Source organism: Montipora foliosa, chromosome 7 (genome assembly GCF_036669935.1).
Source record: "Montipora foliosa isolate CH-2021 chromosome 7, ASM3666993v2, whole genome shotgun sequence".
NCBI classification, from domain to species: domain Eukaryota; kingdom Metazoa; phylum Cnidaria; class Anthozoa; order Scleractinia; family Acroporidae; genus Montipora; species Montipora foliosa.
The window spans coordinates 5,057,415-5,074,260 of NC_090875.1; the positions used below are offsets into that span (position 1 = coordinate 5,057,415).

Genomic DNA, 16,846 nt, shown 5'->3' on the forward strand with positions numbered 1-16,846 from the left:
TAAATATTCAGTGATAGTCTAACATTATATGTGAATCCTTCACGGTAGAGCACGTGACTGTGGATCTCGGGCTTGCTGGTTCGAGTGAGTCCGGTTGGGCAGACGTTTTTATTTTCTTATTTATTTATTTATTTATTTATTTCATTTATTGATATTTTTTCCAGTGTGTTTGTTTGTTTGTTACTTGTTTCAGCAGGTTGAAGTTTTGGCAGCTATTCAGCCGATGTGGACCTGCTAGACCCACCCACCCATACACTCACAGAGGACAGCCACAACACCGGGAACTTTATCCCCTACACTTCTCGAATAGTGTATGGGTTCTTTAACGTCCCACAGGGAACTAACGAACATAGAAATTATTTGTGAGACGGGGCGTACGGTTTATAGTCCTTACCCGAGAAGACTTGAAAGTCTAACCATTTGCAGATATAATTACAAAGGTAGCACTTACTCCTCAGTTATATAAAGACCCTGAATGTTGCTCTTTCTTACAAATGGGAACGTGGGAGGTGGCCTCGTGCCTAACCTCGTCCAGGTTTACGACCGTTCGGGATAGAATCGACACTGTCTTCGGCAGCACTCGGGGCCTTCGGCATCAGTTGTAATGGGAAGGTTTCGCGGCCTCTAGGAACCGTCGGGTACGCTCGTGGTTGACATAACTCGTGTCTTGGTCGAGTTCCCTTTGATTCCGTGTCCACTGCACAAAATGGTAGCACTCCACCTTGGGACGGCGATGACGCAGGGGATCTTGAGGGCAACCGCAGGCAACTCAGTCTTTTGGTGCGCACGCGCACCCCCCGCAAATATTTAAAAACCACCCAATGACATGCTTCCAGCAATCAATCGTTCTTTCATATTGTCTTTGTCCTTACTCTGTCTTTACACCCATCGATCATGAAAGGGTACTATATGGTGATATTCTACTGGGGGAAATATCATCTTGCATTCTTCACGCCAAGATTTTAGAATATCATATTAGTTGACCGATAATATGGCTGTCTTTACACACGCATCAGATTCTTCCGCTCTATTAAGCTTTGAGTACCGCTCCCAATCTTTATTTCCATAGATTTTCCAGAACGCTTCGATTATGTCCTTACTCATTGGAATGTGACATTTCTTTCTTTGGAGATGGTGATCGTTTAGCTGTTGCTTTTGAAGTCGAACAATTCTTTGTTGCTTCAGCTATCGTTTCAAGAGGTGGAGGAGTCACTGAGTGAAACCTATGACAAAAAAGTTAACAAGTTCTTGGAGGAGGGATTCTCTGAAACGATAGCTGAAGCCAAAGCTTTTAATGCCCTGTTACCAGTTCACAGAAGAAAGTTGCGAGGGCTGTACTTGAACGTCTATTTTCGCAAATGTCGCAAACGTCTATTTTCACAATGACTAGCAAGCGTCACATTTGTTGGAACATCCATCCCCTAGGCTCGTTAATCAATGATGCTTGTAACTTGCTGGCTCTTGTAAGAGCTACGGGCCCTGAAGACGAGGTTAACCTTCGGTGAGCCCTTTCACAACTTTGGATTAACGTGGTCCCTAAAGTACTGTTCTCTTCTCAAACTATAAACAGACTTTGTTATTAGGGATTATAATAGCGGTGGGAAACCTTAAACACTCCTTTCTACACTTGTGCAGACTTCTGTTGTTTGTATTTATGATAAAATATTTGTGCCCGCGACCCCTGGTCTGTGTCAAATGCTGCGTGAGAGAGAGCCACCCTCATTAATTTTCTCGACCACGCTTGTTTACCGTAGCTAATCGTGGGCAGCCCACCGAATGTAAAAGGTTAGCTATATCTATGATTATTCAGGATTGATAATACTCGTTTTTGACCTTTATGGAGTTGGTCTGACAGAACATTGGTTAGAGCGTAATGGACAACGTAAATGGAAATTGAGCTGAGACACCCTCATGCAAAACATGCAGTATTTGTTAATGACATTGATGCCTTAACTTAGCCACCATCAAGGTGATGTGTTAACTTCAATTTAAATCATAACCTGCGCAGCTGACGGTTCTCTTGTTGCGAAACGCGAGGCTTCTCAAACGGCGAGGCCGCAGGAAGGATGGTTCTTTGCTTCCCCCGCCCCAGCCTACTCGCGCCGCTTGAAATCACTCGCTATCCACGACAACAAAACCGTAAGCTACGCAGGCTATTTAAATAACTTAGTCTGCGTAAATTACACTGAGACAGGCACGCCTTATGATCAGTTGTCAAGCCAGGTTAACGGAATTTCTCCCTGAATGAACAAACCCGAAGTTCAATGCAGTCTGATCCAGTTTTTGGAACCCCAATCGCTGACTGAGTCATGCGTGAGCTTGAAGGCAGATAAGTTATATTAGGTAAAATCAAATTAACGGAACTTAAGACATCACTGATCAACATCCTTTCACATAGGCAACCGTCAAATCATTAGTTTTTGACATTATCATAAACAAAATCGGATCACATTTTGTCCTTTGAAGGATCAGCACTAACTGGAAGTAATTTGGAGACCACATGACGGATTTTAACACGTTGCTGTCGGCCTGAGAGAAAGGATATCAAGTGGCGCCTAACACCATTTTCAACAAGTATATTGTATCCTTGTCGCCAAAGGTTTTATTCTGATGTGGCCTGGGATATCTTGCAGCCTGAACGACGTTGACCATCATGTGCCACGAAAAAAAGAGGAGAGTCAGAGGTACCTCTTCTCCGTGGATTAGATCGGAGTTAAAGAGCCTGATTCGCTATCAGAAGCTCAATCTGGCCTCAGACCAATGTTTTCTACTTAGAAAAGCTCGGGCTTCTGGGGTTCAGCTCTCAATTTAGTCTGAAATTTAGTAAGTCCTATCTGCATGACCTTAGACAAAAAACTATTATGGATGGAGTGCAATCTGATATGTGGCATTTCTCACATTGATCTCTTCCGGGACCTTTGTTTTTTTCAAATTGCATCAATGATATTACATCACGAACTTTGTTCTCAAAACCCAGAATGTATGCAAATCTGAAGAGGACCCGTTTTTCCTTTACTGAAGAATACGAAATTAATTGTGATATAAAATCAGCTGAGACGTTGTTGGCAGTAAATTAAGTTATCTTTGAATGTCAATAAACAAAATTCATAACTCAAAATATCTCAAATTCATGACAATTGTATTGTACTCTACTGTTGGGGTTAGCAATGCATCACTTTAGTGGGTGATAAAATATAAATTACTTGGAGTTCATATTGAAGATTCTCTCACATGGCGTCCGCATATTGAGGCTCTCTCATAAAAAATGTTCGGCTCTCTGATCATACCACTATAACTACAGATAGAATATGTACACGGAACTTGTCCTGATCTACTATAAATACTGCAGTACTGTATGAGGCATCATAAGAAAGGGATGAACATTTCCAGAAAAGCTACAGAACGCGGGTGCTGCCTGATGTGAATCCGACTGAAGATCAGAAGAGAATCACCCTAGGGGAATCGCAAAAGTCACGATATTTTGAATGTACTTGGTTGGAAAAAGATTAAAACAGCTGGTTGTTTTTGGGTACAAATTCCTTAACAATTATTTCCAACCATACTTGCGTCGGTCGGTCGTTTACTGTGTCAAGTATACGTTGCTCCTAGTCAAACAGGTATGTCCCAGACCAAGACCTGAGATGCAAATAGCAGCCACTAGAACACTACTCATTGTGTTTCTCTGTGGAAAAAAAGATCTCCTTTGTAGATTAGTCAGCAGTTCAATTTAAACAGTTTAAAAGTAAGATCCATCAAGCCGGAAAATGATGCGCCTTATAAAAAACCCACTAGCCATTTTTTGGCTTCCTTCCCTTCCACGGGAACTGGGACAGGGGATTAGGGGTTACCATAGCTGCTCAAGGAAATTACCTCCCAGGGGCCTTTGCTTCAGTCCTTTGGGACTGAGAGGCGGGTGAAAGTAGTAAATATCAAATTGAAAATCGAGGCAAACGTCTCTTGGTTTCCAATAGGAATTTCAAACTTAGGTGCAATAATAAGGTGAAACGTTTAGACCGAGTTAGTGATTTTTGGGGGTTTCAACATGTTCAAGCGTTTGCAAATTCTGATGCCATACTATACTCCTTACAATGTTGTTGATCCAGACAAAACCTATTTGAATGGCAGCCATTCAATTATTTTGGCACAAATTTTTATAATTGGCGGGGCTTATGAACAAGTTGACCACAAAAACACAGACCACGCGATTTAAAGAGATGGGGCGGTGACACCGGAAACACAAGATTATGTCGGCAGCATCACTTTCGCGGTAAAAGGATGAAAACTTCGAACCCTTTGACCTCAAAGGCCTGTCATTTAAGTTTGCAATCGAAATATTGTAGATATAAACTGCACTAAATCTTCAGCCAGTGTGCTTCCAAGCCCTTCGTCACTTTTCTCATACTTACTGCTTCAAACGACCCTTGACGACACACAGTTTCGGCTCGACAAAATATCCCAAGCCTTGGCCTTAAAAAAAAAAATGAACAACCGACGCGATGCACACGAGCAAAGCGTTGCTCCCTGGCTCTACTGTATTACACCGCCGGCGCCCTTGACGGCGCGTCTGGCGTTCTTTCCTCTGGAACCCTTGTCAGCTCCCTAAAAGGATTTGGAGTTGTTGGTGGCGCAGCAATAGCCTACGTTTCTTCTTCCTGTGGCTTCAATCGCGCAGGCCTCACTGACGCCTCCAAGTTCAAAAGATAGGAGCTGCTTACCATCTTACCATTAACCGCATTGTCCTCGAGGCGCCAAAGGACACAAAATTCCGACGGCGAGTTTTAGATTGTATTGCCCCAACGCAAAAACTACAAGTAGCTGACGAAAAAAAATTAATGAAGAACAAGTCAGGGATTCACGAGGCCCGTCATTTCGACCCCGGGGCTTAGAAACGGTTCAGTCTCTTCGAAAGAAGAAAGTCAGCTCTTTTATGTTGCGATTGCAAGTGCCTTCCTCGCAGCAAAAAGCAGGGTGGTTTACGAAAAAAAACTGCTTTGTATGGCGATTGCCCGCTAGGATTTTAAAACTGCTATCGGTAGCTCCTCTGCCCACTCATGGATCGCGTTGGATATTCTCTTAAGCACTTAATTAAACAAGGGCATCAAAGGGGGCGATTTTGTTTTTCTCTACAAGATAAAGCCAAAGAAAGGAATAATCTTGTTTGCTATTGTATTTTGATCTTTTTCTGAATGGATCTTTCGTCTCGCTATACTGCTCTCCAGTAGTTGTTTAAATCAGAATTTTGTCCGTAACCCTGAGTTGGAAAAACCGTCATAACCGTCTCTTCCGTCCGAAGAACATTTTACTGCACTTTATTGTTTAGGTTTTAAACTGGACTCTCGACTTAAGACATTGCTTCAGTCCACTGAAACTTTCGATAACAATTCTTCATAAGCCGTCATTTTGAAAGAATTGTTTCATGGATTCCCTGAGTCGTTTTACTGTCGAGTAAAGGCCGCCTCCCCCACCAAAATAACTGGTCAAGCAATACCTTTAGCAGGCTCGTAACATCTACTTGTCAGGAATGCATTGATACACGGTTACTTCAAGGTTCATCGTAAATCGTATTATAGTTTGAACAATTTGCGATACAAACTTATGGCAAGTTTTGCTATCATATAGATATACAGCTAAGATGCCACTTTAATAAGCCCTCTTGTACTTCTCTATTGGCATTTTAGCAAACACCCATGAAAAGTAATCGTCCTTGCTGGTGTTAGAAATCAATTACCACCTTCGCATGTCCTTGACGCTCCGATGCTGAACAGAAAATGCTTTTCGGAATCGATGCAGACTTAGTTTTAACTTGTGTCGTCGAGTTTGTGAAGCAATCGTTAGCTGTCTCTTTCCCCCATATTTCACAGGTTACTAAATGCCATTAATGAGACAAAACATTTTCGAATGTTTAATGACATCGTTTACATGGGTGGCTCTGCGCTGCAAATCACGTGTCACCTTGAAGGACCTATTTACTTTCACCTTTGTGTTACACTTTGTTTGCTTAACAAGAGGTCAGTTACGAAAGTTTGATACCATCCAAAAATAACAAATACAGTCACATTTGGACTTCGGATGACTCATAAAACATGCTTTAAGAACTTTCGACGCCCTTGCAAATTGACCGTTACAAAAAAGGCATTCTAAAACCCCGGGGGGGGGGGGGTACTCGATGTATCCCTGGTTGGGGAGGTGCGGCGCGGCCCCTCCATACCTTGACTCTGTTTAAGACAAATATCGCTGATTTTCCTACCCATTTTAAGACAGAATTCCGATTTTTGATACCCTGTTTAAGACATTTAACCCACTTTAAGACAAAAATTGATGAATCGATACCCTGATTAAGACAAAAAATGATAAATTCGATACCCTGTTCAAGACAAAAATCCCGAAAAACATACCCTGGCTGGCCGCACGTCCCCATTAAGCCCTTATAAGGGAGTACCCCCCCCCCCCCGGGTCTAAAACTGAATAGTGTTATAATTGGTTGGAGCTAATATAATCCGAAGGACGTTTTTAGGAGAAGGCTAGTAAAGCCTCCACGTTGTCGCTATTGAGGGACAGGTCTGCGAGTGAATGAAACGATCCAACTGCACCCTCGCACGGCATCGTGAAAATATTATTTTATAAACACGCAAAAGCTAGCCCGTTGCCTTCGTGTTTCCGGTTAATTAAGTTTTGAAAACCATAGCTGATCTATTTACCAATAAAATTGCCCAGGGGCATACCTCTTCTCTACATGGGGCAATCCGAGACAGGGGTATTTAGGAAAGGTTGATAAGCCGGCCTGCCATTCATCAGCTTTCTGCCAAGGGAAGTGAACTAAATCATACCAATAGTAATTGAAGAAGCCTTTTCTGAGGTACGTGAATTTTTTTTTGTGCTTTTTGTTAGGTAATTCTGATAACCTGGTTGACCAGCAATGTTCATAATTTTCTAATGCTTGACATGACTTGATCAGCGTGTGTACGAAGTTCGCAGGCTTTTTTGCGAACACAATATGCATCGCTCAGAAAATCTTGAAATTAATGGAACTACCTCTAAAGTTAAAAGTACCCTTTATTCTTTACTTTCTTCTTAAATTACCAGAGACTAAAATGCTGACGAAAACCTGCAACCTGAACTCAGGACATACTCAAAATTTATCACGGCGTTTTGGGTGGTAAATTGCACGCAGTTGTCCATTTCTCATCTTTGTTTTTTCAGAAAACAATTTTTCTTGTCTGCCTTTGTGGCTTTTCAAGTGTTTTGGTTTGGTAAGAAAACAATTCACTACACAATTGACTCTAGTCATTACTCGACTTTTGACCGAACCCTTTTGGGCGCAGTTTATCTGGGCAGCTTCAATTTTTCTGCTCTCAAGCCAGCAGAAAAATCATAAGGTCCTAAAAAATAACAACCTTGTTATCTATTTCACGCTTACTGCAGATCGATTGATACAGTACATGTAACATTTTTCCAGGCGTGACTTTGAAACTAACAAATATATTCAATTTCACAGTCGTGAGGTTTAAATTATAGTCGGACAATCTTAAACCTTTCTGTTAAAAAATTTTCTGTGTAATTTACTTCTGGACTTCTTCAGTTGCATTGTTTTACGATTGTTCTTCTATCCCATTTGACGGCTCGCAAAATCGAAGAAAACGAGAATCGTGCACATCTCACTCATGATTAAACGCCCATATTCTTAAACACGTTTAGACTGATGATGCATCGGTCACGTATTGTACAGTCTCAGGGAATATCATCACGTGCATTGCCACATGAAGCTTTATTTTAAGACATAAAAAACTTATTATGTCTAATCAAATGCTTATGGCCCCCTCACCTAAAGGCGTAATAAGAAAAGTATCGCTTGATGTTTTGGAAACCTTGAATTTTACCATGACCCAAGTAAGTATTTATTTTTGTCTAAAAATACAAGAACAATCGCGTGAAATAAATTAAACAGTAAAAAAGCCACAATTCAGTAGAAACCTTTCTAAACTGCATAGATATTAAAAATTGCATAGAGGTGCAGGCTGAGAACTACTCAATGAAGTAAGTAATATTGGCAAATCCCCATTTTTGCGTAAGTGGAACAGGGACCTTGCCTGCTATGCAAGTCGTGTTATAATTATACTCGATTACGATCCAAGTTCGAATGCTTGTCTAATCCAAGGCTTCCTTTGAAACTTTATGTTATAATTAACCAAAGCCGGTTATTTCTGTTGTGAGGAACTCCATTAAGCTTTCACGGCACAGTCCGTTTGAGGCTAAAACTTTAAATAACCGATCGAAACTCACATGAATAGACCCCTCCACTCTCACTCCATTGCTACGCCCTCCACTCCAAAGAACTATATATCAAATCAGTTGAATGGCGCACGTGGTGAAACGAGCTACTCATTACATTAAACATGGCTCTTTTAACTAACAAGAAATTTGCAGCCTTATATCTTGTAACTTACTTCTCTCATTTTCCTCATTCAAATGTGGTCACTCACGGTATTTTTTCAGTTACGCTAACTCGGATGAGTAATCTTCACCCAAAAGAATAACCCGTAGGAGGCGCTGGGGATTAAAATTTGTTGACCGTAAATATTATCAATGAAGTTGGGTCATATACACAAAACAGAGCATCGATTGTCCGATGACAAATCTACTAAAAGTTGAATTTTTCAGTATATTGCAGTGGAGTTCACAATTTGTAGAAAAAAAGTAACGGTAATTATATTCTTACTAGGTTTAAATTTCCAACAAAATTAGGGGAATTTTCTGCGGCATCACAGAAGGCACCGACTTTACTTTAATGCGGCAAAACTAGTTACGTAATTAACCAAGTGGTTTACCACAGGTTTTTATATCACTGCACCTCAACATGTGCAGCTTGCAAACTTTGTTCGCCCTGTGAAACACTTCTAGTCACGCGAAAAAAACTGCGATATTCACGTGCTACTTTCCAACAATGATTCAACGTGATTACACTATTTTTAACTTTCAAGTGCACACTTAAGAGTCCGCAGGATCTTTGGCCAGCAGATTGTAACCTGGAGAGACTCTCGGATGTGAACAGGCAGCGAAATTTACAATAGCTAAGGAACCTAAGGAATCTGAGCTAAAATTGTTTACTTTCCGTGCAAAGCAACGCTAGACTTAGAGAGCTTTGAGTGGGGTCTCTATTTTGAAGAGAAAACATCCCTTGGGTATTCCTTTTAAGCAAAGATAAATATTTAACGAAATGTTGCTCGATTGTATTCCAGTAGTCGAATATCTTGACACTGACGGCATAAGGTAGGAAAAGAAAGCTATTTTTTTTGTGTGCGCTGCAAAAGGGAGGTTGGCACGTCCGGAAAGCGGAGAAAAGTCGCTGATCGCTTAGGTGATAACGGCAGATTAACAAGTTTTGGTAGCAGTTAATTTCAATCTTTTAATTGTCTTGATGTGAGATAAATCTCAACTACCAAGAGTCCACATGGACTATGCAAATACTGAATGCTATTTTTAGATAAAAGAATTGTCGAGTACGTCTCGAATGTTCTGTCGTGTCTTAAGAGGAACGGAATGAATCTCGAGGGATTAGACACCGTTGTTCTACAATAAATTCTCAATATCATCAGTTAGCACGGTAAACTCCACCTATTTTTTAACAATTTGTCAGTTTCTGGCCTTATGTTCCATATGTCTCAAAAGCCAAGTTTTAACGAGGAGGGCGTGTTCTATCCGCTTAAGTAAGTTTGTGAGGATTTTGGAAGCTTTTTTTAACCAAATTTGTCTGACTAAGATGGACACGCTATTCTATCAGGCTGCCGAATTTAGGTGGTTTGTTGTTGAACATTTTCTTGGGGATTGCAACATCTAAGAGGGATCCCGGCAAGGGAGATCCTTTTCGGTTGAGCCGGTTTTATCATGTAGCGAACCCCCCAACGAAAAGAAAGAAAGATTATTTTCTGGGATCTGGACGGGAAATCATTCGTGTGGGCTAGCAAGTATTGTTATGATCTTTGTATGTAGGCCTGTGATCGCAAGATCATTTGAATCATGACAACTACTTCTTCGTTGCTCTTTTTGAGTGAAAAGCTTATCACACATGAGCATCTATATCAAAATATTCGGTAATTGTACAACCACTTCGTTTTTTCGTGTTGCACACCAAAACTGGACATTATTATGGCTTCACAGCCATCGTGTGGCACCCAATCCACCTTTATCACGCTATAAAGAGAAACAGCAACGTGAGCTTCTTGGATCTCGCTCAACCTTTTTGTCCCTATTCTACAGAAATAGCACCATCAGCAGCCGAGCTACGCCAGCCTTTTCAGTCAGTGTGTATACTCTTTTTTCGTTATTGTGGTTCGTGCTCGCGTGATGACTGCTCCATTTTTTCCTTGCTTGCTCTCTTGGAAATAACACCTCTCATCATTCATTCACGCTGAGTCCTTTATAAAAGCCTCTAACATTTTTACCTCTCTTTTCGCTGAGTGCACTTCTTACCAAAACTGGTCATTATTTCAATCAGTTTGTTGATGGAGTAAGGTAAATATACCAGATTTGGTAAATGGACTCCTTTTAAAGCCACTAAAAAGCCACCGAGGTAACCGCAAGGCAGGCTAAACCAGATTGCTATCTCTGTTGATGGTCTGTTTTACACACAATTAGTAGCTGTTGAATAGCTGTTGTCTTAAGAAATATTGATCTTAGAGAGAATGGAAATTAAATATTCAGAAATTCCTTGTGCACAAACTCTGCAATAAAATTTGATCAATTTCCGGTGCTTTTAATGGAAAACCAGTAATTCAACAGTAACTTGATTTTCAGTCATATTTTGTACGTGCAGTGAAGGTTTCGTCGTTGGGAGGGATTTTCGCATCGTGGAACACTTGTTTGATCACAATCTGAGCCTCGAGTTGGAAACAAAGGGCGCTCCAAATGTACTTCAAGACGCGAAAGTAAACGAATTAAATCTCGAAATGGCCTGTACAAAAATCATCAGAAGATTTTATCATGAAGGATTAGGGCGGATTATATCTAATATCCTGATCTTATTATAATAACAAACCCATTAAAGGAACAGGGAAGTGTAATTTACACAAATTGGTAGATAATAGTTTTGGATTAGAGTGGCTACCACTGAGCGAGGTGATTGAAATCCATGTAAGAAAATGTCGTGCATTTTTAAAGAGTCTTAATTGCAGCTAGGTAATCTTCTTCCTTTTTCTTTCTTCCTTAGATAAATAGATAGATAGATGACCTTTATTTATACATATACAAGAATAGCAATTGTTCTATTGCACCACGTCTCTGCAAGTCACCAGAGTTAGTTTTTCTGACATTTACTTTACTATGCAAAGGAGAAATTACCCGGAAACTGTGTCAATAATTATCCCTTATTACGGGTTGTTTGCATTTTAAGTAATCATTTCAGAAGGAGTTCGGAATCGTTGCACCAAAATTAACGTGAGCAGTAAATTGAACTCTTTTTGCCATAAAATAAAGAGAACTTTACATAGATAAAAATATGGAAGGATTGTGCATGATCCTATTCATCTTAAGCCTCCCACCCCCTAATTCCAGGAACAAAATTTCCCCTGGATGTCGGCTAGCCTTTTTACTCAAGGATTCGCCGTCTGAACTCCATTTGACTACTTAAAGAGGAAACGCCTTCTAGTTGCATTTCCGGTCTTTAAATTGATTTCACAGGAGACAGCTAGAGTGTCATTATAGGAGACATCATTATTTAAGGTCGACGATTCGCCTACTTGTCATCAAAAGCTTCAGTTGCTGCAACACTGGACAGCTTAGCATAACTGACATTGGAACTCTGCGAATTACAAGTGAGAATAGAGGTAACTAGAATTTTTCAGCAGTTTAGCAAGTGTGAGGATTGTCCAACATGAAGTCACAAAATAATTTCCCCTTCTCGCTGTAACTGACGCAGTTCCGTGTTTTATATTTTTGCTTTTTTACATCGAGAGATGGTTTTTGATGTTTTATGGTGAATGATGATGCACAGGGTCCATGAAGTTTTTCCTAAACAATTTTGTCAATACTTTATAGTAATTTTCCTTATGTTAAAAATTTGCTATCAGGAGAAAAAGCAAATGCATTTAAAATCAGCTTCTCTCAATCTCTAGCAGTTAGGCAAACAAACAAATCATCCAGTTAATTGCGGGATGTTATCTTTGCCATATCTGGTCAGGAAGTTTGTGATCAAAGGCTTTCTTCACCGTGGTTTTTGGTTTTCATTGACTGCGATACATATTTACCTTGCCTAATATAATGATGTTCTTTGCCAAGCTCGTGATCATGTAATCCCTTTTGTGTTATATAATTCTTGTCTCGCATCATTTTTTATTTGTGTCGTTATTTATCTGCAGGAAGCTGCAAATATCATGACGGCAATTTCAAGAACATTTTGGATGAGAATATTTTGTATTATATTGGTATTTATGCTCGTACTTAACGCCGTGGAAACCAGGGTAAGCTCAATTTCACGAATGTATTGTATCAATGTCTATGGGCCTTTCAACTTCGCAAAGTAGAGTTTGTCTCCTTCTTAGACTGAAATATAATATTGTCACTAAGTGGTTTAATGGTTGCTAAATTATCGGATTAACACACACGGGTTAGCAAGTGGTGATCTCTTTCTATCAAAACCACATGGGAAAATGAAGACTGAGGATTGAGGAAATGCCCTTGAGAACAGATAATGTTTTTTATTTGCGTTGTTTTCAAATTGTCAATGTATGAATCTTTGAAAGCACAAGGTCTTTGCTGTACATTGGAAACCATTATAATTGAACATAAGCGTTCCCTGTTGTCTGAGACAAATCACCGGCTTTGACTTTTCATATGGAAAATATCTTCCCCACATTTACAGTTATAAAGCTATGGTTACTATGGAGATAAATGCCTCGTTGAAAGGAATCATTCCATTGCTCAACCTTCAGGAAAGGCTTCTTCAAAGAGGACCAATGTACATCCAATGGCTGGTATTGCAGCAGGCAAAAAGTTTTTTGACGAACTATGTCAGCGTTGCTGTTTCTTCTTACAATAAAATAATTATATCGTTTCAAAAGTTCCATGGCTAGCCGCCAAAACTGGACATTTTTCCCTATGATTTTTATCTGTCAACTTGTTCGTAATGACGATGGCCTTCAAGAAACCGCGAAAGCGAGTAAAATCGGATCACGTTTCTCAGGGGAACACCAATCAGCGCCAATTAACCATTTGACCGTATTTTTGTCTCAAATCGAGGCATTCATCAAATAATCACATTTATATTTCCATTCAATTTAAATGCCTCAACACTTTTTAAATCAAAATTTTGCGTTATTATCTCCTTATTTTGGGATTCGACCACACTACAAAGCATTTAGTGACCTTCAGCATGTGCGTCATGGGCAATTTTACCGGTCTCACGCTTCTTTACTCTTAATATATCCGTCAAATTAGCACACTGCGTGCAGACATTCGAAACGGAAACGAAATCCGTGAGAAAACAACGTGCTAAACAACGTGCTGAATAATGTTACCCTAATAACGATTTTATTGTTTTTTACAAGGAACAAAAATCAAGGGAGAAATTGAAACCCAAAATCTACTAAAAGAAATGAAAGTAGGTTTTTTTGAATCGCACGTAAAATTCCCGGTGTAAATAAAGATAAAAAGATTATCGGAATTAGAAAGCTCTGGAGAACAGCATGCCATGGGTGGTCTGGCATTAGGTTGAAGTCTGATAGGATTAACTGGTCACGAGCTGTCGTATGTCCTGTTTGCCTGACAATCTGTCTCCACGGTATTGGACAATGATGTGAATTTCACACACATCTAATGACTGGCCTGTTTTTGAGACTGGCTTGAAGTGTGTGAAGAAATTCCTCAAGTATAGTGAAAGTGTCGGTCTACTGCAGTCGTTAAGTATATGCCCCATGCATTAGTCACCCACAGGAATTACATCCGGTTTTCGATATTACATATCTATGGTTGCACAGCGGTCGGCTAGCCACATGTTGAACTCTGAGAAAGAACGATCAATACAGCAATTCAGGGCCAAGCAACCTTAGTACTTGCCGATTAATTCTGCATGGCTCAAGTCACATCGATAGCATTTAAATACGTTTTTAATATTCATTGTTAATAGGGGTAGCAAGCATAAGCTTTGTACGCGAATGTCACCAGATCTTTGCCTTTGAAAATTTAAGCATTTGTAGAACTGGCCGATGCTTTCCGTGAGAAACAAAAGCAAAAAATACCAAATCTAATAAAGTTGATGACAACAAAGAACCCTGAAATAAATTCCAGGAATGCTTTATGTTTCCAATACCGCTCCATTTCTTCCATGTAAGCCCCACGCAGAAAAAAAAAGCAAAAAAACAACGCGGCTAAAGCTGTCAAAGCTTATCAGGCAAAAGGACTTGCTTATCCAAAGCTAACACTGCAACAAAACAAAGTTGGCATTTTAGGAAAATATTTGTAGGAAAGGTTTGGTCAGTGGATTTGACGAAATGCTTTTGGTTGTAGGGCGAATTGTTTTGTAATCTTATAAATTGTACAGTGTATGGAAAAATCACAGAATGAGATGCAAACTACATGCACACTGTTAGAACATTTACTTAAATAAGGGAAATTAAGTTCAATGATGTTCCTTAATTAACTTTTAATATAAGGCTGATTTATTCAGTAGGTTCCTCTTCAACCCCTTAACTGAAGGCCCACGCGCGGTTTCTGAGCGAAATTTCCATGCTGCAATATTTGAATTAGACCTCCGAATAGGGCTGTCTATATGCCAAACCCGTGAAAACTGCTTTTAAAATTTGAAGAGACGTGGCTTTTTTTAAAAATTCTGTGGTTCGTATGGAACTATTTACGCAACTTTCAACGCTTAGTACTTAATTTGATTAGGATTATCAAATTGTGTCGCGTCACTAAATAGTCATGAAATAGGGGATAATATATTCTTATCACTTAAAGGTGCTAATAGCATTATATTGATGGTGCATTTTTTTCTCTTCGGGTGCTGCCTTTCAAGTTTGGAATTTTTCATTAACATGACTGAACCGTTCCCTCCAAGAAGGCTAGAAATGAAATTTTCGAGATTAACTTTCGCAACTTTCTCTTGTCAGCCTCCTGACAATGAAAGCCTCCAATGCTAGTATACAATTGGATATTTGCGCGCTCATTTCCAAAATTGCACGCTGTGCCTCTGAAAAGATGAGATGGTGATGATGGTATTTTATTCCTTCGCAGCCACTAAAGAAAACAAAACGCAACAGTCAGCCAAAGCATTGTGGCACTAAAGGTCACCTTTGTCAACATGGCTCAAGAAAGGTAACTCGCACAATCACCAGGACACCAGGTCTATACTTTCCTATTCATGACAAAATAGTCTCTTCTCTTCTGTGAAAGGATTCCATAGTTTTATTTTAATACTCAAATGAACAAAAACTGGCAGTGTCCTCACGCAATTCCCTCTCAATTTGAAGTGATTTATACTGTCAAGGTGCAGAAAACAACCGTTTTTATTGTTGCTTATAGCTGTGCTGCGCCTCAGGATACACCTGTAGACTAGAAAAAGTTGCCATCAACTTGACAAGGCCAGAGACAAAAAAGAAGCAAAAGATTGGAACTTGTCAACCAGTAAAGCAGGGCGATATCGAGATTGAAGAGCATAATCCAACCCAGACTACCGAGGCAACCAACAGTACAACAGTGCCACCAACTCCAAAACCTTCATCCAGTCCATCCTTTTATGCTTTGAAGGAAGGAAGAACCACGAGACATTGACCTTGTCCATGTCGTAGTGAACAGACTTACTACTTACCAAAAAAGTTGATAGTTGACGTTATTTATATCTTGGAAGTTTATTTATAGCTCACCAGCTCTTAACGTCAAAAAGAACACTTTGTCAAAAGGTACATTATGTCCTTATTTTATAGATCTAGAGATGAGGTGACGCCTCAGAATACTATGAAAGGGTAAACAACCCTAACATAAATGTTACAGATTGAGAAGAAACGAAAGAGTAAAATTGTCGATTAGGATTGTACTCTAATAATAATAATGACTAAGTGGTCGGTTAAACAGGAGGATTGCTGTTATTTCCCAAAAAATCCGGAGGATCCGTGACATTCCCCCTTATCTTTAGACTGCTGGCAGGGAAGCGGCCGACGAGAGAGGCTAGGAAAACCTCCCGATTGACTCTAATGGAACGAGGATCGACAGACACAGAAGGAGTAACTAGCGCTTACAGTCTATATAATCACCCATTAAAAAAAGAATTTTATCATTGCATAGCTTTGAAACATATTCCTAGGCTTTTTTTCCGCAACGGTTCGGACGAAAAAATCCCCCCCCCTTAAGAAGTCGAAAAAGTTCAAGTTGACAAGTTGTACTCACTCAGCCCAGATTTGACTAGCGACATAAGAATAAGGACAAGAAACATAACATCATTCAAAGTTGAGTACTGTTAAAGGGCCACCGACAACCAGTGTCCTTTGCGCGCCTATGTTGTTGTTATCATCCGGGCAATCCTCTGAACTCGTGGTTTCCAACATCATCCCGTGAAGAAGAACTTCTGCGAATTCGCTGTTCGATTTGTTTTTTAATCCAAACGTCTTCCTCCTTTCGTTCCATAATCTTAAGGTTAAAGTAGTGAGCCAAATAACATGGCGCTTTTCCTTCCTCTGCGGACGACCTTTCTTCACAGTTTTCATTTCGCTTTTAACACGAACACAACACCCAAATAACGCCAAAAATACAATATTTAAACATTAAGGAAAATATTAACAAAGTTTGAAGCTACTGGGCATCCAAAACAAGACGATGTGAGGCGATGGAATTTGACTTTTCAAGAAATACTAGTTTCTGTATT

General features: G+C 39.8%; 1 protein-coding gene across 1 annotated transcript in view; it reads left to right on the forward strand.

Moving 5' to 3' along the window:
* The first annotated feature begins 7,768 nt into the window (after positions 1-7,768).
* The window catches only part of LOC138010570 (uncharacterized), a 10,264-nt gene continuing 1,186 nt past the window's right edge, over positions 7,769-16,846 (forward strand). Inside the window, exons 1-5 of the mRNA XM_068857550.1 lie at positions 7,769-7,887; positions 11,674-11,819; positions 12,351-12,452; positions 15,223-15,303; positions 15,511-16,846. The exon at positions 15,511-16,846 is cut by the window's right edge and continues 1,186 nt beyond it. Of these exons, the coding sequence (XP_068713651.1) occupies positions 12,366-12,452; positions 15,223-15,303; positions 15,511-15,759 (417 nt within the window). The 5' untranslated portion in view covers positions 7,769-7,887; positions 11,674-11,819; positions 12,351-12,365 and the 3' untranslated portion in view covers positions 15,760-16,846. The remainder of the gene's footprint in view (positions 7,888-11,673; positions 11,820-12,350; positions 12,453-15,222; positions 15,304-15,510) is intronic.